At 43.0% G+C, this 23,055-nt stretch overlaps 2 protein-coding genes across 3 annotated transcripts; both read right to left on the reverse strand.

The window, feature by feature from the left end:
• Positions 1–943: 943 nt before the first annotated feature.
• On the reverse strand, positions 944–3,931 carry LOC121555562 (transmembrane protein 196-like). The gene is made up of 4 exons (XM_041869400.1): positions 3,650–3,931; positions 3,509–3,565; positions 1,939–2,193; positions 944–1,317 (listed from the first exon to the last, which is right to left on the reverse strand). The coding sequence occupies exons 1-4, from the start codon at positions 3,812–3,814 to the stop codon at positions 1,231–1,233; spliced, it is 564 nt and encodes a 187-aa protein (XP_041725334.1). The 5' UTR covers positions 3,815–3,931; the 3' UTR covers positions 944–1,230.
• An 11,831-nt stretch (positions 3,932–15,762) lies between these two features.
• LOC121555554 (metastasis-associated in colon cancer protein 1) lies at positions 15,763–22,844 on the reverse strand. Of its 2 annotated transcripts, XM_041869387.1 has the most exons (7): positions 22,798–22,844; positions 22,582–22,656; positions 21,516–21,609; positions 20,004–20,129; positions 17,650–19,703; positions 17,288–17,476; positions 15,763–16,963 (listed from the first exon to the last, which is right to left on the reverse strand). In XM_041869387.1, the coding sequence occupies exons 4-7, from the start codon at positions 20,119–20,121 to the stop codon at positions 16,760–16,762; spliced, it is 2,565 nt and encodes an 854-aa protein (XP_041725321.1). In that variant the 5' UTR covers positions 20,122–20,129; positions 21,516–21,609; positions 22,582–22,656; positions 22,798–22,844; the 3' UTR covers positions 15,763–16,759. The 2 variants fall into 2 exon arrangements, with proteins under 2 accessions (XP_041725321.1, XP_045068698.1); XM_045212763.1 differs by lacking the exons at positions 22,582–22,656; positions 22,798–22,844 and having other exon boundaries at positions 21,516–21,872.
• Between the last annotated feature and the right edge of the window lie 211 nt (positions 22,845–23,055).

A 23,055-nucleotide genomic window follows, 5' to 3' on the forward strand; every position in this document is an offset into this window, starting at 1 on the left:
ACAAGGGATGAGGGAGTCGGTTAGAGAATACATGAATGTCTTTCCTCGTCCGTCCAGACTCTGCTTAACTTCTCTGGACAGCATTCCCATAAATAGGACTGGATATTTTCAGGTTAAGGGATACACAAACTGCAACACTCATGTATCCATAACGTTCCAGATTTATTATGCTGTTCAAATGTTCTACTACAAGAATCATCGTCTGAGTCCCTATTCCCTATATAGTGCACTACCTTTGTCCATAGGACTCTGGTCAAAAGTAGTGCACTATATAGGGATAGGGTGCCATTTGGGACACCTAAGTTAAAAGGAGATGGAGTGCTCCCTCTAGTGGGGAAAATATAACTATCACTACTGCCTACTACTGGTGGTGGTCTGCTGCAAAATATACTAATGCATTTAGAATTAATTTCCTACTGGATACAATAAAGTCATCAAAATCATCACCATCATCGTCATCATCATCATTCATCATCATCCATCGAAGTCGTCATCCATCATCATCGTTGTCATCCATCATCATCATCATCATCATTATCATTCATCATCATCCATCGAAGTCGTCATCCATCATCATCGATGTCATCCATCATCATCATCATTCATCATCATCCATCGAAGTCTTCATCATCCATCATCATCGTTGTCATCCATCATCATCATCATCATCATTCATCATCACCATCATTAAACCTTTAATTCATTATAATTCTCTAAATTGTAAAACCATGTCACAGATGGGACATTATTATATTTGCATGCTTATGAATAAACAATAACATATTTAAATAATAAATACATAAATAATAATTAAAATAAATAATAGTACTGGAAACAACATCCACCGTATGACATGATCTCTATGACCAGTCAAACTCTGAAGCAGTAATGTCTCTCAATGTCTTAAGACTGACAATCTCAATTGTTTTAGTTGTTCTTTTTGAGCCTTTGGAGGTGCCATAGCTTTGTCCCCTTTACCTGCTGTTTCCATGTTCTCCAAAGCCCTGTCTGGGGACTATCCAGGTGCATCATTCAGCCTCCATCGTCATTGGTGAGCCGATTGTCAAATCTCACAGCGCCTTCTCATAGCGTTGCCGTAACTTCCGTTGATTAAGTTGATTCCTTTGTGTATCAGTTAAGTGCAAGAGATCACGTCCCCTGCAACCGTTGGGGTTGTATGGAACCAACATTGTCTCCAAGTTGCTTTGAATACAGTAACACAGCTGGGCTTTAGCCTAATGATAATGGAGGTGAGGACTTTCCATTGAAGGAGATCTGGGGGATGCTGGCTGCTCTTTCAGATCTCTCAGCAAACTCCTGGAATAAAGAACAGTACAGTGGGGTTATATGAGGTTCACAATTATGACTTTTTTGTCATTTTAGTTAGCAGACACTTATGAAGAGCGACTAAAAATAGGTGCATTCCAGTGGAGGCTGCTGAGGGGAGGACGGCTCATAATAATGGCTGGAACGGAGCAAATGGAATGGCATCAAACACCTGGAAACCATGTACTTGATACCATTCCACTAATTCTGCTCCAGTCATTACCATGAGCCCGTCCTCCCCAAGTAAGGTTGCACCAACCTCCTGTGGTGCATTCATATCTCTCTTTAGAACAGTGGTTCTCAACTCCGATCCTCGAGTAGCTCCAACAGTACACATTTTTGTTGTAGCCCTGGACAAACATACCTGATTCAACTTATTGAGGGCTTGATGATTAGTTGACAAGTTGAATCAGGTGTGCTTGTCCGGGATACAATAATAATGTGTATCGTTGGGGGTACTGGAGGACCGGAATTGGGAAACCACTGCTTTAGAAACACATAGTGACAGAAATGACAGGCCATTCACTCTGTCTGACTGAAATGTCACTATTTTATTTCCAATTATATAACATTATTGAGTTTTCCATTTTTTAAATTTTTATCTGAGCTCACCTTTTCACTCATCTCATGGGAGTGGTACAGGGACAGCTCTCTCTCCAGGTACATCCTCTGCTGTTCGCTGCTGGCCAGACGACAGGTGAGCCAGGTAAACAGGATGGACACTCCGATGCCCAGGCAGGCCAGCACCATGATGGCCAGGTAGAGGGACGGCAGGGCATCGGGACGCTTTGCCACCACACGCACAAACTGGAAGTTTAGGATCCCACTGATCAGCCCACAGATACAGCAGGCTGAAAACAGGATCATCTGGAGAGAGAGAGAGGGAGGGAGAGAGAGATAGAATCACATAAAAATAAATGTCCTTACTATGACTGAGATATGTGGTTGTCCCACCTACATTTACATTTACATTTTAGTCATTTAGCAGACGCTCTTATCCAGAGCGACTTACAGTTAGTGCATACATTATTATTATTATTTTTTTTCATGGGAATCAAACCCACAACCCTGGCGTTGCAAACGCCATGCTCTACCAACTGCGCTACATCCCTGCCGGCCATTCCCTCCCCTACCCTGGACGACGCTGGGCCAATTGTGCGCCGCCCCATGGGTCTCCCGGTCGCGGCCAGCTTCGACAGCTATCTTAAGATGAATGTGCTAATTGTATGTGGCTCTGGATAAGAGCGTCTGCTAAATTACTACTACTACTACTACAAATTTTGCCATGGGGTGAAGAGAAATTGTTGTAGTTTTAAAGAAAATTTCCTGCAATTCTACACATTTTGCCATGGGGTGGAGAGACATTTTTGCAGTTTTAAAGCTAATTTCCTACAATTCTACACATTTTGCCATGGGGTGGAGAGACATTTTTGCAGTTTTAAAGCTAATTTCCTACAATTCTACACATTTTGCCATGGGGTGGAGAGACATTTTTGCAGTTTTAAAGCTAATTTCCTACAATTCTACACATTTTGCCATGACTTATGCCATGTTAATGATATCTGAATGAGAGTGACTAACAAAATCAATGAGGGGCCCTCTGGACGTCAGGGCCTCTGAGCACGTGCCCTGCATGCCTGGTCGGTACTCGGCCATGATTACTACAAGTTTAGATGGCTGGCTAGACTAATTTAGCAATCTAAAAATGGTTAGCTGACATGGCCAACTGAGTGACTGTCAGTGACTGACATAACAGCAGCCTCGGGCCCTAAGCAACCGCTTATGTCGCTTATGCCTGGAGCCGGCCCTGGGTGTTTCAAGTTTAGAGTTTTAATGTCACATGCACAAGTACAGTGAAATGCCTTTCTTGCAAGCTCTAACCCTGGCAAGCTCTAACCCCAACAATGCACTGAATGTTCAAAAAAAGGGTTCCAAAATGGTTCTTTGGCTGTCCCCATAGGATAAACATTTTGGGTTCCAGGTAGAACCCTTTAGGGTTCCAGGTAGAACCCTCTGTGGAAAGGATTATACCTGGAACCTAAAAGGTTCTCCCTGAAACCAAAAAAGGTTATTCAAATGGTTATCCTATGGGGACAGCCAAAGAACCCATTTAGGTTGTAGATAGCACCTTTTTTTCTAAGAGTGTACCCATGTTAAATATATTGTATTAAAATCAACTTACAATCAAGCCTGACCTCTTCTTTGCACACACCATCCCACATAGTCCACAGATGAGAAACTGGGGGGAAATAAAAAGTTATACCCTCCCATTCCTATTAACCATAGAGCTAATAATACTGCAAAAGTGAATGATTTGACTTACACACACTCCGCTCCATATAGGGGAGGCATCCCCCAGCTGCAGCTTGTGAACCGACCGGACTCGGATGATGCCGACCACCCCGAGGGCGATGCTGGATGCACCGAGCCCCATCTCCAACACCGACAGTACCACCAGACTCCAGATGGTACATCCTCTCTCCGGCATCACTCATTCCTCCACAGCGTGTCAGTCAAGAGATGGTGGTGGTGGTCACCCCCTCGAACCACCCAAAAAGCAGCGAGTATTGTTTTTTGCGCTAAAGACATTAATCCATTAATCCAAATTACGCAGGTGGACTTTTGCTCAGAGGGAATGTTTTCTATCCAGTATCCACCAAGTGATCCAGACTCCACTGTAAGACTTTAAAAGGTATTCCTAAATCATATCTTGTCATGGACTACTTGGACTATTAGGAGGCGTTTTGGACAGCTCTGCAGACAGCTAGTATGCGTGTTTGATCTACTGTAAAAGTAGATCAAACACAACTGGCGTCACGCTCGCCAGTTGCCACCCTCTCAAAACTTTCCTTGCGCACAGCTGCAGGGGTCGCGACTCACGTGACTTCCTTGACCTCTTATAGTGCTCATGTGTGCAGTTTATATACATGAGGGTGGTTTAGGGTAAATAGCTAGTAAGATTATATAACTAACTAATCCCATTAATTGCCCCTAAGGGGATAAAAATAATAATATTTAATTAAACCCCCAATCAATGCTTAATGCATAGGCTAATGCACAATGCATAATATTTGATATGTTTGATATTTGCAGGAAAGTTATTGTCAATTGCATAGCTTGCATGGTCCAATGTTACAGTATATAGCTGAATGAATCCAGAGGTTTTATTTTGCACACATTATTACATATTATAAACTGGGTGGTTCGAGCCCTGAATGCTGATTGGATGAAAGCTGTGGTATACCACCTGTATGACAAACATTTATTTGTACTGCTCTAATTACATTGGTAACCAGTTAATAATAGCAATAAGGCACCTTGGGGGTTTGAGGTATATTGTCAACATACCACAGCTAAGGGCTGTATGCAGGCACTCCGCGTTGCGTCGTACATAAGAACAGCCCTTAGCCATGGTATATTGGACATATACCACACCCCCTCTGACCTTATTGTATTTTTATTTTATTTTTATTTATTTTTAGTCATTTAGCAGACGCTCTTATCCAGAGCGACTTACAGGAGCAATTAGGGTTAAGTGCCTTGCTCAAGGGCACATCGACAGATTTTTCACCTAGTCGGCTCTGGGATTAGAAACAGCGACCTTTCGGTTACTGGCACAACGCTCTTACCCACTAAGCTACCTGCCGCCCCTATATTATATTTCAACTGTAGTATTTAAAAAATGTCATTATGGCATTATGAAATATATCTAGTAGGAATACTTCCTGTGTAGTATAAAACCCAGCAACATGTTGTAGGGCCTGTTTCCCGGACACAGATTAAGCCTGGAACTAGACAAAAAATCATTTTCAATGGGGTTGTCCATTGAACATGGTTTTTAATCCAAGACTAAGCATAATCTGTGTCCAGGAAACCGACCCTTAAACGTTGCATAATAATTCACAAACCCTGCCAACCTGATCCTTTACTCCAAGCCCTGGAGAACAACTCAGTCTGACATAGTAAGAGGCGTGCTATTTTTAGCACCTGCCACAATATTACATGAACACTTCCCTCTATAGAGGCAGGCATCGATGTTCACCTGCTAAACCCTACAACCCTAATCTCTGACTGAGATAACACTCCATGCTCGGTGTGTGCGTTCCACTTCTTTTGACCAGGGCCCATAGGGCACTATAAAGGGAAGAGGGTGCCATTTGGGACGTAGAGTGTCAGTGAATGGGAAGGCTACAGTATAAAAGGTTCCCTCAACAAAAGTAGTCATATCTCATTAATCACAAAATACACTGCCTCACTGAGTCTGAAAAGGCAGAGTGCTGGTCCATTCTTTGTGCAGGTTGGTTTTGCCTGGGGGCATTTGGGGGTTTTGCTCATCTGGTTTCGCTGCTATGGGTGAAGTCTCTCCGCTGATTCTCCCTTGGCTTGTTAACAAAAAAGCAGGCAGGCAACAGAAACATTCCAGACAGTGTTCGCATTCAGTTCACACAGACAGTCCATGTTTTTAGTGCTGACGGTCTCAGACAACCTGTTCCTGTGTGTTCTGTTCTTTGCTCTACTGTCGGTGCAAGGAAGAAACCAGGAGAAAGAAATTGTCAAGCACGCATTACTTTTTACACTTGACAAGCTGCAGTTTATGTTAATGCTGTTGATGTTTGGGTTTGTGGATGTTGTATGAGTGTTGTATGAGTGTTGTATGTGGAAGAGGATGCATCCTTTAGTCATGTTATCTTGTTCCTGTAAAAAAGAAAAGCTACAGGTGTACTATTAATACCTAAACGGTACCCTATTCACTACATAGTGCACCACTTTTGACCAGAGCCCTACTACGGACCCTGGTCAAAAGTAGTGCACTATATAGGGAATATGGTGCCATTTGGGACGCACCTTGTGTGTTTGGAAATGGCCGTCTTCTTTAATAGGCCGGGCAGAGGAGATACTGTCTGATGTGGTGGATCATGTGACGTCAATAAGCATAATGATGGTGATCTACAGTCAACATCAAAACAGGGTCGTGGGGATTAGCTGTATGTCTTATTCAAATGGGCACTGACGATCTGGCTCAGATTTAGGGGTCGACTCGGTACATTACAATATTTTAATGAACTCTGTAATCGACTATTAACTTTAACCTACTCTCACTGCAACATGTGCAGGAAGTTGCGTTTACAGATTGAGCACGGTTAAAAAATAGAAAGTGACTGTACATGAGGCATGTTTCACACATTTCTTGAGCTTGAGACATCACATCATTTAAATGTAGAACAGGTAACCTGCCACCTCCGTTTATGAAACATGTCAGGTGCATTGTTGTTTCGTCTTCACAAAGGGAAGCTGCGTACCTCCATCAGGTACTTCTCTTCCTTCCTGTTTACTTTAACTAAAGAAACCACTGAAACTATATTTGATCATGCAAAATCAGACCTAAATAAATAGACAATACATCTCTGTCTCTTCCTATATGATACTAAGCGAGTGACAGCCAGGCATGTTGACATCTCACTCGTGACGATCTGTGCCGTCCCAGATAGTGCATTTTACAGCCATTACCTCCATCATCACACTGCTCCCAGTAATGTGGAGTGTCAGAGCCAGCGCCATCTTAGAGGACAGCTCACCAGGTACAGGCAACGCTACCTGCCTGCCTTCAACATGTCTAGTGAAGGAAAACCACAAAGTAACTATTGCTGTAAAACAATAACCTGCATGGTGTTATTCTAAAGGCCTAGACTGTTAGATGCAGGCCTGGGTCAGTCAGTTCTGTTTTCATTTCCTGAATAGCAAACAGAAGATTAAAGTGCATTTGGAAAGTATTCAGACCCCTTGACGTTTTCCACATGTTGTTACGTTACAGCCTTATTCTAAAATGGATTCAATAGTTTTTTCTTCTTCCTCATCAATCTACACACAATATCCCATAATGAAAAAGCAAAAACAAGTTTTTATAAATCTTTGCAAATATATTATAAATAAAAAACGAAAATATCACATTTACATAAGTATACAGACCCTTTACTCAGTACTCTCTTGAAGCACCTTTGGCAGCGATTACAGCCTCAAGTCTTCTTGGGTATGACACTACAAGCATGGCACACCTGTATTTGGGGTTTCTCCCATTCTTCTCTGCAGATCCTCTCTAGCTCTGTCAGGTTGGATGGGGAGCGTCGCTGCACAGCTATTTCAGGTCTCTCCAGAGATGTTCGATCGAGTTCAAGTCTGGGCTCTGGCTGGGCCACTCATGGACATTCAGAGACTTGTCCCGAAGCCACTCTTGCATTGTCTTGGCTGTGTGCTTAGGGTCTTGTCCTGTTGGAAGGTGAACCTTCGCCCCAGTCTGAGGTCCTGAGCGCACTGGAGCTGGTTTTAATCAAGGATCAAGAATGATGGAGGCCACTGTGTTCTTGGGGACCTTCAATGCTGCAGACATGTTTTGGTACCCTTCCCCAGATCTGTGCCTCGACACAATCCTGTCTTGGAGCTTTACGGACAATTCCTTCAACCTCATGGCTTGGTTTTTGCTCTGACATGCACTGTCAACTACTGTGGTACCTTATATAGACAGGTGTGTGCCTTTCCAAATCATGTCCAATCAATTGAATTTACCACAGGTGGACTCCAATCAAGTTGTAGAAACACCTAAAAACCGGTTTACGCTTTGTCATTATGGTGTATTGTGTGTAGATTGATGAGTGAAACAAATAATTTAGTCTATTTTAGAATAAGGCTGTAACGTAGCAAAATTTGGAAAAAGTCAAGGGGTCTGAATACTTTCCAAATGCACTGTAGACGCGGCTATCATTTCTGCACATTCAGATGGGACATCTGTTTCCTATGAAGCAGATCTCCCAGTCTATGGTGGTGACTGGTGATTGAAGGAAACTGATTGATAAGGAAACTGATTATTTAAATGGATTAATCCAGGTTTTTTTACACATTGAGCAACCGGTGTGGTGTCCGAACAACGATGCTGCGATGATGTGTTGATAAGGAATCCGCTGACACTGTACTTGATTATAAAGGTTTATTATATCAAAGATTTCAGCATCAATTTACAGACTCTGCAGAATCTGGAGAGCAACGAAACCAATCCCAAATATGATCGCTCTCCCTGTCCTTTTGTTAAAACATGATATATATATCCTATGCTTCATGTAACACAAGATGGCGTGATTTGAATAGACCAATCCCTGGCCTCCACATATCCGAATCTCCACTGTTTTAGGGGGCCCCTATATTAACACTTTCCAGATGTTTCAGCAAAGTAGAGTAAAGTTCATCTAACCAACAATATGAAAAGCTCAGATACTACAAATTTCCCCCCTTCGAGACTAATTAAGTCTCGAAAACAAAAAGAATAGGATTATGACAAATAACAATTTTTATTACATCAGGCTTCTTGTGTAACTTTAGCAACAAAACAAAGTTTATGGAGTGTGAACAAATTTTTATGGAGTGTAAGAGCGAAAAACCTGTCTGGCAGCTTTGTTTCCAAATATCCATCAATCAATCAAGACAGGAAAATTCTCTCACGGCCCCTCTGCTCCAGGCGACCACCTAAGTACTCCAGATCAATTTATAAATCTTTATCAATGCATTTTAAGCTATGATGCAATCGAATACACGTGAAAGCCTCAGAAAACAAAATACAATAAAAAAATGTCCACATTCAGGCTGGTCGACCCATCGGACCCTCCCGTGGATTCTCTCTGTCCCTGCCTAGACCCAATATCCCTAAGCGTCAAAGAAAAAAGAAAAACATCTGATGTCCCCACATGTACCCAACAACAGAAAACATAATTCTTCAAAAAATTAATACAGAAAGAATATGACACAAATTATGTATTACACATGCAAATATGTATATACAGTGGGGAGAACAAGTATTTGATACACTGACGATTTTGTAGGTTTTCCTACTTACAAAGCATGTCCAGAAAATCACATTGTATGATTTTTAAGTAATTAATTTGCATTTTATTGCATGACATAAGTATTTGATCACCTACCAACCAGTAAGAATTCCGTCTCTCAGAGACCTGTTAATTTTTCTTTAAGAAGCACTCCTGTTCTCCAATCATTACCTGTATTAACTGCACCTGTTTGAACTCGTTACCTGTATAAAAGACACCTGTCCACACACTCAATCAAACAGACTCCAACCTCTCCACAATGGCCAAGACCAGAGAGCTGTGTAAGGACATCAGGGATAAAATTGTAGACCTGCACAAGGCTGGGATGGGCTACAGGACAATAGGCAAGCAGCTTGGTGAGAAGGCAACAACTGTTGGCGCAATTATTAGAAAATTGAAGAAGTTCAAGATGACGGTCAATCACCCTCGGTCTGGGGTTCCATGCAAGATCTCACCTCGTGGGGCATCAATGATCATGAGGAAGGTGAGGGATCAGCCCAGAACTACACGGCAGGACCTGGTCAATGACCTGAAGAGAGCTGGGACCACAGTCTCAAAGAAAACCATTAGTAACACACTACGCCGTCATGGATTAAAATCCTGCAGCGCACGCAAGGTCCCCCTGCTCAAGCCAGCGCATGTCCAGGCCCGTCTGAAGTTTGCCAATGACCATCTGGATGATCCAGAGGAGGAATGGGAGAAGGTCATGTGGTCTGATGAGACAAAAATAGAGCTTTTTGGTCTAAACTCCACTCGCGGTGTTTGGAGGAAGAAGAACGATGAGTACAACCCCAAGAAAACCATCCCAACCGTGACGCATGGAGGTGGAAACATCATTCTTTGGGGATGCTTCTCTGCAAAGGGGACAGGACGACTGCACCATATTGAGGGGAGGATGGATGGGGCCATGTATCGCGAGATCTTGGCCAACAACCTCCTTCCCTCAGTAAGAGCATTGAAGATGGGTCGTGGCTGGGTCTTCCCGCATGACAACGACCCGAAACACACAGCCAGGGCAACTAAGGAGTGGCTCCGTAAGAAGCATCTCAAGGTCCTGGAGTGGCCTAGCCAGTCTCCAGACCTGAACCCAATAGAAAATCTTTGGAGGGAGCTGAAAGTCCGTATTGCCCAGCGACAGCCCCGAAACCTGAAGGATCTGGAGAAGGTCTGTATGGAGGAGTGGGCCAAAATCCCTGCTGCAGTGTGTGCAAACCTGGTCAAGACCTACAGGAAACCTATGATCTCTGTAATTGCAAACAAAGGTTTCTGTACCAAATATTAAGTTATGCTTTTCTGATGTATCACATACTTATATTTATGTCATGCAATAAAATGCAAATGAATTACTTAAAAATCATACAATGTGATTTTCTGGATTTTTGTTTTAGATTCCGTCTCTCACAGTTGAAGTGTACCTATGATCAAAATTACAGACCTCTACATGCTTTGTCAGTAGGAAAACCTGCAAAATCGGCAGTGTATCAAATACTTGTTCTCCCCACTGTATAAGTCTGCGTGTCACAGCAGCTCAGTGCAGGCAGGGGAGTGGCATATTTGTTCTGTGTAACTGTAAACTCCTAGAACTCCACACATGCGCAGTTCATTTATTAGTGTGACTTCAGAGTGAGATGAGCATTCCCGCAAGCAATTTTTCTCTAAGTCAAACAGCAGACAGACCAGCTGTCTCTCCGTTCTTTCCAACAAACCACATTTACCACACAGACAACAGTAACACTGAACAAAATGCACAAACCAACACAAAACATAGAACACAAATCCTACTTCGAAGTTTCTTAACTTTACTTTAGTCTATTTTCTCTCTCCTCTTTCTTCACCCATTCTACTCCAATCTGCAGATCTATACCCATTTTCTTATCCATTACAAATCCTCTCTATACAATCATAACGTCCTCCCGGGGGCTCATAGATTTTAACAAATTTGAAAACGTTCTCTCAAATGGAGACTCATAAGGTTTTAACCGTAATTAACAGATTTCCTTACAAAAAACTAAAACCCCTGTTCTCAACCAAAACATATATATGTATATATATATCTAACATAAAATCTTATCATAGCATGAGTCGAGCATATAAATCTCTGCACAATCCACACAGCTGAAACACAGCAGAGACATCTTTCTTCGCGCACACACACACTCTCTTTCTCTCACACACACATGAAAACTTCCCTAAAGCATGCTTCCGCCGGCTCCTTTTCCTTTATTTTCCTTCCTAAATTTGTGCTACCTTGAGTTGCAGATATTCAATGAGAGGCTACTTCGGATATATAGCTCGTCAACTATATAACGAAAGGTAACATACAATTGAATGTGTATTCTACAATCTCCCAGTTCCTTGGAACGGACCCGAAAATTCACCTAGTGACTTTCCAGGATTTGCGGCCCATCTAATGATCGCCTCATTTGAGGACTTCCGTAGATCAGCGGCGTCATAATCATTATACCTTTTTCCTTAATTCCTTGTCCCTTATTTTATTCCTCTATTTTATTCCTTTTTCGCTTTAATTTTATTCAAGCCAAATTTCCCTGGGCCCAGTGTTATCAATTCCTTTTTTCCTTTGATCCTTTATTATATAGACACTCCCCCCTGTTTGCGTCGTTTCCAACGCAAACAAAATTTAGGAAATTTAGAACGGAATCTCATCACACAGCAATCACAGCATGGCACACACAGGTTCTTCACGGTGCATCCCCTCAACGCACACACAGCCACACGAACTGACCAGCGCCCAAAGTTGTGAGAAAGCTCACCTTATCTGCCGGCCTCTGGAGCGGGAGTCAGCTCACCTTATCTGCCGGCCTCTGGAGCGGGAGTCAGCTCACCGTATCTGCCGGCCTCTGGAGCGGGAGTCAGCTCACCTTATTTGCCGGCCTCTGGAGCGGGAGTCAGCTCACCGTATCTGCCGGCCTCTGGAGCGGGAGGCAGCTCACCTTATTTGCCGGCCTCTGGAGCGGGAGTCAGCTCACCGTATCTGCCGGCCTCTGGAGCGGGAGTCAGCTCACCTTATCTGCCGGCCTCTGGAGCGGGAGTCAGCTCACCGTATCTGCCGGCCTCTGGAGCGGGAGTCAGCTCACCTTATTTGCCGGCCTCTGGAGCGGGAGTCAGCTCACCGTATCTGCCGGCCTCTGGAGCGGGAGTCAGCTCACCTTATCTGCCGGCCTCTGGAGCGGGAGTCAGCTCACCGTATCTGCCGGCCTCTGGAGCGGGAGTCAGCTCACCTTATTTGCCGGCCTCTGGAGCGGGAGTCAGCTCACCGTATCTGCCGGCCTCTGGAGCGGGAGTCAGCTCACCTTATCTGCCGGCCTCTGGAGCGGGAGTCAGCTCACCGTATCTGCCGGCCTCTGGAGCGGGAGTCAGCTCACCTTATTTGCCGGCCTCTGGAGCGGGAGTCAGCTCACCGTATCTGCCGGCCTCTGGAGCGGGAGTCAGCTCACCTTATCTGCCGGACTCTGGAGCGGGAGTCAGCTCACCTTATCTGCCGGACTCTGGAGCGGGAGTCAGCTCACCTTATCTGCCGGCCTCTGGAGCGGGAGTCAGCTCACCGTATCTGCCGGCCTCTGGAGCGGGAGTCAGCTCACCTTATTTGCCGGCCTCTGGAGCGGGAGTCAGCTCACCGTATCTGCCGGCCTCTGGAGCGGGAGTCAGCTCACCTTATCTGCCGGACTCTGGAGCGGGAGTCAGCTCACCTTATCTGCCGGACTCTGGAGCGGGAGTCAGCTCACCTTATCTGCCGGACTCTGGAGCGGGAGTCAGCTCACCGTATCTGCCGGCCTCTGGAGCGGGAGTCAGCTCACCTTATCTGCCGGCCTCTGGAGCGGGAGTCAGCTCACCTTATCTGCCGGCTTCTGGAGCGGGAGTCAGCTCACCGTATCTGCCGGCCTCTGGAGCCCATGATGGAACGTTGAAACAGACGCAACACGTCCCAAAATCCTCGTCGCCAATTTCTGTGGTGTCCGAACAACGATGCTGCGATGATGTGTTGATAAGAAATCCGCTGACACTGTACTTGATTATAAAGGTTTATTATATCAAAGATTTCAGCATCAATTTACAGACTCTGCAGAATCTGGAGAGCAACGAAACCAATCCCAAATATGATCGCTCTCCCTGTCCTTTTGTTAAAACATGATATATATATCCTATGCTTCATGTAACATAAGATGGCGTGATTTGAATAGACCAATCCCTGGCCTCCACATATCCGAATCTCCACTGTTTTAGGGGGCCCCTATATTAACACTTTCCAGATGTTTCAGCAAAGTAGAGTAAAGTTCATCTAACCAACAATATGAAAACCTCAGATACTACACCTGTTTCTTTAGTGAAACAAGGAAGTGAATCAGAGGAATTGTCCCAGTAAGTGTGGACAGTCAATGACTAAATGGGCAGACATCCTGACCTGGGGTGGTAATCCAGTCAGACAGTACTCTCTCTAGCCTGTCACATCAGAGAACTGTCATGACTTGGGATGTTCAGGACGGTAGATTAGTATCTATGTTCAAACACACTTAAATACTGTGGTTCTAGCTCTGCCTATAATTAAAATATTTTTATTTTAATAGTGAGGAATAAACAGTAAATGTCCCATCTATGTTCCTCCTCTCTTCTCCTAGGAAACAGTCGGACATGAGCCAGATATCTGGACAGGATTTGGTGTCCTCCTTGTGTTACTGCCTGCTCACCCGTGCTTTAACCTCACCCGGAAAACAGGACCTCTTTGTCTTGGGTTATGTCACATTTAATGGCCCCCTAATAGGTCCCATGTAGCTCAGTTGGTAGAGCATGGCGTTTGCAACGCCAGGGTTGTGGGTATCGATTCCCACGGGGGGCCAGTATGAAAATGTATGCACTCACTAACTGTAAGTCGCTCTGGATAAGAGTGTCTGCTAAATGACTAAAATGTAAATGTAATTGATCTGAAGGCTGGGATTGGTTGAATTTTTTTATTTAACTTTTATTTAACTAGGCAAGTCAGTTAAGAACCAATTCTGATTTACAATGCTGGCCTGCCAAGAGGCAAAAGGCTTTCTGCAGGGACGGGGGCTGGAATTAAAAATAAAACTGTAGGACAAAACAGACATCACGACAAGAGAGACACCACACCACTACGTAAAGAGAGACCTAAGACAACAACACAACACTACATAAAGAGAGACCTAAGACAACAACACAACACTACATAAAGAGAGACCTAAGACAACACTACATAAAGAGAGACCTAAGACAACACTACATAAAGAGAGACCTAAGACAACACTATATAAAGAGAGACCTAAGACAACGCAACACTACGTAAAGAGAGACCTAAGACAACAACACAACACTACATAAATAGAGACCTAAGACGCCACAACACTACATAAAGAGAGACCTAAGACACCACAACACTACATAAAGAGAGACCTAAGACAACAACACAACACTACATAAAGAGAGACCTAAGACGCCACAACACTACATAAAGAGCGACCTAAGACACCACAACACTACATAAAGAGAGACCTAAGATGCCACAACACTACATAAAGAGAGACCTAAGACAACGCAACACTACATAAAGAGAGACCTAAGACACCGCAACACTACATAAAGAGAGACCTAAGACAACAACACAACACTACATAAAGAGAGACCTAAGACAACAACACAACACTACATAAAGAGAGACCTAAGACAACAACACAACACTACATAAAGAGAGACCTAAGACAACAACACAACACTACATAAAGAGAGACCTAAGACAACAACACAACACTACATAAAGAGAGACCTAAGACACCACAACACTACATAAAGAGAGACCTAAGACACCACAACACTACGTAAAGAGAGACCTAGCATGGCAGCAACACATGACAACACATGAATTCTGTGTGTCTCACTCACTCACTGCTGACCAGTCCAGCGGAGAAAGAAAGAATACTGCCCATGCAAGCTGGAGGAGTGATATCCATCCCTCTTATTACGTGGATATGAAAACACATAGTAATCATTTATTGTTTCCTCAGTGCAGAATATGAGGAGTTGGTGTTGACTGTTACTGTACATTTACCTCCACGTAGGGCCGGTTTCCCAGACACTGATTAAGCCTATATAGTCCTGGAAGATAAAGTGAAAACAGGCCAAAATGTGATTCAGGCCTATGTAATGAAAGCGTTTTTGCCATGGTAAATCAGGCCATTTTATTAATCCACCTCTATGAACAGACTTCAGTATTAGGGTCAATGACGTCACTAACGGAGCCCAAGTATTCTCATTTATCTTTAACTGAATGGATGTGACATGTTAAAGACCAAAGTGAACCGCATGACACTACTTGTAGTATCTTGTCACATGATTCCACTACCCACAATGCAAGACACAGACCAGACCCTTCCTGCTCACTATCCCTGCTACTCTTACAAGAAAATGGGATTCACAACCTGGTGATAAACTACAACATGAATAATGGGTCTTCTTCTCAATTAACTACTTACAGTTTTAGTTGCTAATTAATTGAAAATAAATTTACATTTTACAAAATAGATACATTTTCACAGATAAGTAATATATAAGTAATATTTATTCATACTTCACACACACCAGGTCACCATTTCAGTTATATATCTACATTGTGAAATATTATATTTCAGAAAAAGCACAACAAGGTTGTTTTACATTATATTACATATTTAAAATAGTTTTTAACATAATATGCTATTTTCAAGTAGACAACACTGAGTGCCCTTTAATAGGTTTCAATGGATGGGCTTAAGACACTGAGATAGAAAACAGCAATCTAAATACTTAGGATTGGATTTGGCAGATAAAACATTCCAACCTTAATCAAAATGTGCGTAAATACAGTGTCTAAAATCAACATTGTCTAATTACTAAATGTAAAATGTAATGAAAAAGCAGGGGGATTGCATGTAACATAAAATATATACAGTATAAAACTGTGTGAGAACATATTGTGTACAACTGGAAGAGCTAACTACTGTATGTTGCCTTACTATTAATGTAAGATCAATAACAAGCTCTATCACATAGTGTCGAACAGAAAAATCAAAAGTAACAGACGTCAATATAGTTTCTGCTGTTTTAAGAAAATATGTAAATGGAGGCAAATTAGATGATAATCTGTTAGAGAAATTATCATGTAAATGGTTAATATGGCAGAGAAATATGTTTGTTTGCATCCTGTGTAACAGAATCTGTCCATACACTGGTTCTAGATTTGTATGAACAAAATCTAGCAATATAGTTTAAGTATCTGGCCACAATGAAACATGCAATATTGCTATAATTATTGTTTACGACATTAACTGAACTATAAGAAGAAACTCTGAAAAAGTGGGCAAAGATACGGCACAATACAAGAACAAGGACAAACATTGACTCTGCATCGTAAACAAGGACCTCCATTTTCAAATATAGTGGGAACTGTACAGTAAGCTTCATCAAAGGGCCTCTGTGGCCTCAGTTATACAGTTCTTACCCATTGGAGCGCTCCAGCGCGTTCATTCTTCTCCTCAGTGGGGTTCTATGGTTCTATGGTTCTATGGTTTGGGGAAGGCCGAGACCCTGAGGATCTCCAGACAGTTGACTGCGATGAGCGCCCCGGTCAGCTGCCTCCACTGTCTGGTGATTGGGCTCTTCATCTTGTCCAGGGCCAGGTGGAGGTCCTGGATCATGTCCTGGTAGCCCTCCTCATACAGCTGGCTCCATGAGTACAGGAAGTCATAGGCAGGTTTCCACATGGACTACAATAGAGGAGAGAGGAGGAACCACGAGTTCAGTTCAGTTGATAGTTAATTGATAGTTTGAGCATCTATCATATCAGAGTTTATTCATCATATGCACAGGATACAGCAGGGTATAAACGGTACAATGAAATGCTTACTTGCGTGCTCTCAAAAGAGCAGTGGAAATAAATCTATTGCCCATCTATAATGGACGATATGAATAAAAGTATTGGTACAGCCTTACTAATCCTTGTCTGTTGATCCAATGAGATCATGAAGGTGTGATCTTCTAAAAACAACACATTTTCCTAAATACAACAAATACAAGTCAAATGAACAAACCGTGGCGCTAACTTCTCCACTCTTCCCCCGGTGTGGTGCCTCGTAATCAGTGATCTGAGCACTGGAGAGTTTCCCCAGCCTCTCAGCGAGCTCCCTCCACCTGATACCCAGCTCCACCGCCGTGGACAGGATGACCGTGTTCTGGATCAAATGAGCCACAAGAGCCTGAGAGTCCATCTTCAACAGGCCCTAGGATGTAAAAAGCACCATACAAAACACATACTTGAAATGCAACAAATGAAGCGCATTTAGAAAAGAGAAAAAGTCACTCAAAACAAAGGTCAAGTTGGTTTGAAGTTTCTTCTCTAAACCTGAGACCTATCAAACAAATGTTATCATGCCCCGTCCTTTTCTACACTTACGATTATAAGCTTGTGCTGGAACTTCTTCTTGCTGTTCTCAGTGTGGCAGTCCTCCTTCAGTTTCTCCAGCACGCATGCAACCTTCTCGGCTTCTGTTTCAGCATGTCTCCGTGTGATTGTGTCCAGCGACAAGCTTGAGTAGCCAAGGGCATCAGCGAAGCCCCTCCAGCTGGGAATGTGTTTGGTCACCAGTGTCTGGATGTCTGAGTACATGTAGGTGAGCTTCTTGAACGGCAGTGCCATGTTGTCCAAGAGGGTCTCGGTGGTGAAGTCAGTGCCGTTGAAGTCGATCACTTGGTCTCGGGTGATGAGCTTGACGTTCTTGCAATGGACCAGGCCGGTCCTGCCTCGGAGGAAGCCAATGTACCACTCCTTGACTTTGGACTGGCCCACCGACCTCACGGTCTCTCTGGAGAGGAGAGCCACTGTGTCTCCCTTGAAGTACTCCAGGAGGTATTCCACTCGCGGTTGACGGAGCACTGACTTCAGTGCCACCCCGTAACACTGCACCTTCACAGGTCTGCTCCCAAATTTGGGGAACTCTGGGACGGATTCCTCCGGGATAGGTAGCGATTGACACATTTTGTTTTGCCTGGAACCTCGCTTTTCAGAGCGAATAGGTGCCGCTGCAGGGGAAGATACCTGGAACTCTGCTACAGTGACACTGTTTGAATCCCTCACCTGGAGGCGTAGCTTAAAGGAATCCATCTCCCCATTGCCCATGTTGGCCAGCTCAAGCGGCAGGTGAATGACTTTGCCCAGTTTGAGTAGCCCTTGTCTCACCTCTTTCCTTTTATCCTGGGCTTTGACCTTGAACTTTGATGCTATGACGGTAGTCGCGATGTGTAGGTCATTCAGTCTCTCTGGGCTAAACTGGTGCTTCTCCCAGAGCTGTAGAACCAGAGGGGGCAGGTTTCTGCTGCCTCTGTGGATATCTGAGAACGGAAGCCTCGGTGGAACATTATCGTGGCAAGAGACGACCACGACCACTTTGAAAGACGGATGGATATACTTTGGGCCATAAACGGCAACAGTGACTCGACGATCCAGGTAATCCCAAACAGATGTAGCAGGGGGTTGGATAACCGATGCCTCTGCGGCTACAATAACATAGAAATGAGACTTTAAGTCTTGAAGCTTCATCTGCATGATGTTCTTGTAAATGTAACAGTCCTTGACTTTCTGATAAGGTCCCTCTCTCTTATTGGACACTAGTCCAACAAAGGTGGTCATGACCTGACTTATCGGATCCTTCTTAACCTCCGCAACCATTTTCATTTCCAGAGAGATGGATTCCTTTCCGCTCGTGTTGCTGAGACTCACCTCCAGGAGCGGACTCACGGTTGTCATATAGTTGTTGTTCAGCCCGTGAGGGGGCTCCAGGATGGCTTTCAGCGCAACCTCCTGAACCTCCCCAGCAGGAACATGGCCCTCTGGGATATGGGCTGTAATATCAGAGTCTGGTAACTGTAGTGACCCTCCGCTGTGACCTATCTTGCAGACTATCTGAGAGTCGGTGGCTTGGGTCTGGGCCCATCCAGGACTCTGACTCATCAGTCCTAGGTCAAGGCATGACCTCGTTAGCTGCCTGTGACTCAACCAGGCCATTTTGTAAGCCTCCCGGTCATTTTTCAACCACTCAAAATCTGCATTCAGAAACAGGCTTGCTGGCGATTTGAGGCTATTGTCTCTTTTGGGTTCCTTTCTCTCCAGGTCGCCGAGAATATCCGAGGCACTCCTCCATCTCCCTGACTGTCTTATGCTCTTTCGCTTCGTATCCGCAAAATGGACGAAGTTTGTTTCGTCCGAAGATGTGCTACTGGCGTCAAAGTTCTCACTGTCAAACAGAGCCGAAGGTTCATCTTGCTGTATTGATAGATCAGCATTGTTTAACGTTTTGTCATTGTTTGTGTGTACAATGTCATCCAAAAATGGATTGGATCCAGATAGTTTGTTCCAGAATGGATTTGTGGTTTGACTTCCATGTTTGACCTCTGGCTGCAACACAGGCCACTCAGAATGTTTTGGCACTTGATTTATTATGTAACTACTCCCTGTGAAAATACAAAATATATGTGTGAAATCAATGCCTTATTTGCTAATATAAAACATACTGTACATATGAGAGCATGGTAAAATCACATAGAATGGGCTTCAATACTGGTTGTAGCTCTTTAAACAGGCAACCATTCAAAGGAGTTACAATACCCATAATGCAATCCTATATTTGAAATTGTTTCATAACTAGGGTTGCAAGAATCTAGTCACTTTCCCAAGACTACCAGATTTTTGCAACCCTATTCATGACATTTAGTTCAAAGACAACATATTTCATAAACGTTAGAGTAGGCTACCAATTAAATTGTTGATGTTCAGCGTTCCATTTTCGTCTAGATCAATCAACATCCCCTCAGATTTGCTCCTAATTAGACTTCCTTGGCGACGAAATGACTTTGCTCTGACAGCTGCCATCTTTACATCTGTAAACATTAAGATTCATAAGTTACATACACAATGACTACAGCTCAAATTGCAATCAGTTTGCATAATAACATATACAGTATATCCTGTATAATATTTTAGCGAATTCGGAGGGTAGCCCTGGCTCGTAACCGGGTCCAGCGACTGTCAAACCAAGACCTTCACCGTTATGCCAAGAGGTCCGAACCCCTTGACGAGGTCGCTAGGTGTTGAGTTAAGGTCGCTACGATATAGGCCTATGTCCTACAATGTTATATGTTTTCTACCCTGGCTGTTTATTCTATAAATATTGGCTACATACACGATAGTTAAAAAATACGGATAAAGTAGCCTACAATTGAAGCTAAAAAAAACTATGAAAACACAGAGAAACAACATATCTAGATAGGCCTACAGTTTCTTTCTTTTACCAAAAATTGTTTTGTGGTGCTGTAGTAGGGCTGGCTGATATCTCCAATTAATATTTTTAGGCCATATCGCCCAGCCATTTGCCATTGTTAGTCCATTTCCTCCACACTGGTTCACACCTGAGATTCTTTACCTGGGGCTACCTGTGGGTTTAGTTTGAGGTAACCTATTTTACAGAGCATAAAGCATGAACTCATTCAGACTGTCATTTGTTTGCGTAAAGGGAGACTTCTTAACATTCATGTATAGCCTATGTAGCTGTCGCAGTGAGTCAGTAGTTATTAATTTGGTTTGTACACGAGTGCACACAAACAGGTTGCTCTTGTCTGGGATTCAACAATCAGTTATTTCGCAAAGCCGCTTCTTGTGTGTGTGTAGGTGGGTGGGTGGGTACCAACCCTCCTGTCGAATTTGACTGTTGCGTCATCTTGAAATACAGAAGCCTAGTTCAGGCGCACCTGTTGGATAGCCTACCTTATCGTTGAGAAAATGTATAAAGCCAGAGCTAGGTGTGAACACACCATCATCATCGACAAAACCATCATAAAAATTAGGCTACATACAGTATGACTACTGTAATAGTTGTTTTTACACATATAGAAATGCTGTCCCACTGTCTATGCCAGATTAATTTTTTTTTTAATACAGTTTCCGCGGAGTCAACAGGTGCATTACAAACGCCCGCTTGTGCGCTTCAACTACGGTAAACCAGTGGCTATGTAGTTCTGTATGATTTTAAAAAGATATATATATATATATATATATATATATATATATATATATATATAGCCTACATGTCAAACTTTCAAACACAAGATAGACCTACCTGTACTACGTTCATACAAATATTATGATTCCGTTCGGCTACCATATATTTAACTGATTTGCCAACTTGCCTACTATTCCCAACGTCGGTAACGTTAGAAGCAGCAGCAGACAAAAATATTGAAAAATAGATTGTAACAATATTTACTTACCATGTCTCGCCAAACGGTCTTTCAGAGATGTCGGGGAATCTCACTTTTCATCCATGGTAATAAGGTTTCCATCATAGCCTTATTTAAACACCAACTTTTTTTAGGAAGCGAGTCATATCGAATCATATCATTACACCTTCACGCCACAACTCTCGCCTCTGTTTGCTTTGAAACTACAAGCATTCCGGGACTAGTAGTTCAAAACAATGAGGCTACTATTCAAATGAACTGGTTTAAGTTGATTATAAAACTACAATATCCGTAATGCAATCCTGTATTTACACAAAGAGCGTTGCAACACTGAAACTGGAGCAGAAACTAGGTAGTTTCAGTGTTCTGTCATTACATGAGATATTCTTTTTTTCTCCCATGGATGCAATTATGTGAATGGCAGACAGTTCAATGACAAAGTTGGCTCATCATGCATAATCATTTAAGCTATTATAAATGATGGGTCATAATAACACATGTATAAGCTATTTACTAATTGTTTTATACAAAGGGTTTTTGATTAGAAGTTATACATTGTGTTACTCAATTAGTGCATTTTAGTGTATTGCTCAAAATATGTGTTATCACTTGTAGCCTAATATGGCCTAGATAGCCTACATTAAATATATGTGAATAACATTGTGATCCTCTCTCTTTGTTTAAACATGGGTGTGTTTCTTCTAGCCTATGGCTTTATGCACATCATATGTTTGTGGTGTTGAGATTGCGCTCATATATCTTGTCTTGTCCAAACTCAACATCCAAACTCAACATCCAAACTCAATATCCAAACTCAACATCCAAACTCAACATCCAAACTCAACATCCAAACTCAACATCCAAACTCAGTTTCTTGCTACAATCACTCCTTTTGGTCATTTAGCCTACCTAGTATCCAGATGGGCCTATGGGCCATTCTGGCTGGGACAAGGAAGGCTTACTTAGTCTCTTTAGATGTTAGGTGACATTTTACCTTTGAACAAAGCATGCTGATATTCTCCTATGCTCTAAATAGGGTAATGTAGTAGTGTTGTTCTCATTGACTTCAATAACACTGAAACATTCAGATACTCACTTTAACCCAAGTAATTTACATACAGTCCTCGTCATGTTGATCTTGACAAGGAGCAGGTATAGCCTGGACATAGACCTGTAAAAATGTTCAGTTTAGTATCAGCATACTGCTGATGGAGTGAGTTCAAATCAAATTTTACATGATGTCTTATTGTCTTCTAGGAAAAAATAGGATATATCCATCACCATAATTTATCCATCTGACAAAATGACTTACAAATGTGTCTGTATAACCAGGGAAAAGTTGAAATGGCTGAATTGTGGCCAGAGCCGCTAATATTGTGGCCAGAGCTGGTTTGGTGGCGTGTGGACCTTGGCCTCTGAAAGTAGCTGGTGTTCGAGGAATGCGACTAAGCGCTCCTGAGTAGATTATGAATGTTAATTTTTAATGGGGAAAAGACGGTCATACAGCACCTATTTAAAACTCTGGGGAACACATGCAATGACTGTGAAAGGCAAATTGCAAATAAAACTT

Source organism: Coregonus clupeaformis, unplaced genomic scaffold (assembly GCF_020615455.1).
Source record: "Coregonus clupeaformis isolate EN_2021a unplaced genomic scaffold, ASM2061545v1 scaf0049, whole genome shotgun sequence".
Lineage (NCBI taxonomy): Eukaryota > Metazoa > Chordata > Actinopteri > Salmoniformes > Salmonidae > Coregonus > Coregonus clupeaformis.

Bases quoted from the DNA above. Each gene is read 5' to 3' on its own strand.
- LOC121555554 (XM_041869387.1), bottom strand. From the start codon at position 20,121: ATGGCAGCTGTCAGAGCAAAGTCATTTCGTCGCCAAGGAAGTCTAATT. The intron at 19,704-20,003 runs GTAGCCTACTCT...GTATTTTCACAG, and splicing joins GAACATCAACAATTTAATTG to GGAGTAGTTACATAATAAAT. The intron at 16,964-17,287 runs GTTTGTTCATTT...CCTCTATTGTAG, and splicing joins GTGGAGAAGTTAGCGCCACG to TCCATGTGGAAACCTGCCTA.
- LOC121555562 (XM_041869400.1), bottom strand. From the start codon at position 3,814: ATGCCGGAGAGAGGATGTACCATCTGGAGTCTGGTGGTACTGTCGGTG. The intron at 3,566-3,649 runs GTAAGTCAAATC...ATTTCCCCCCAG, and splicing joins CTATATGGAGCGGAGTGTGT to TTTCTCATCTGTGGACTATG. The intron at 2,194-3,508 runs GTAAGTTGATTT...CTCTCTCTCCAG, and splicing joins AGAAGAGGTCAGGCTTGATT to ATGATCCTGTTTTCAGCCTG.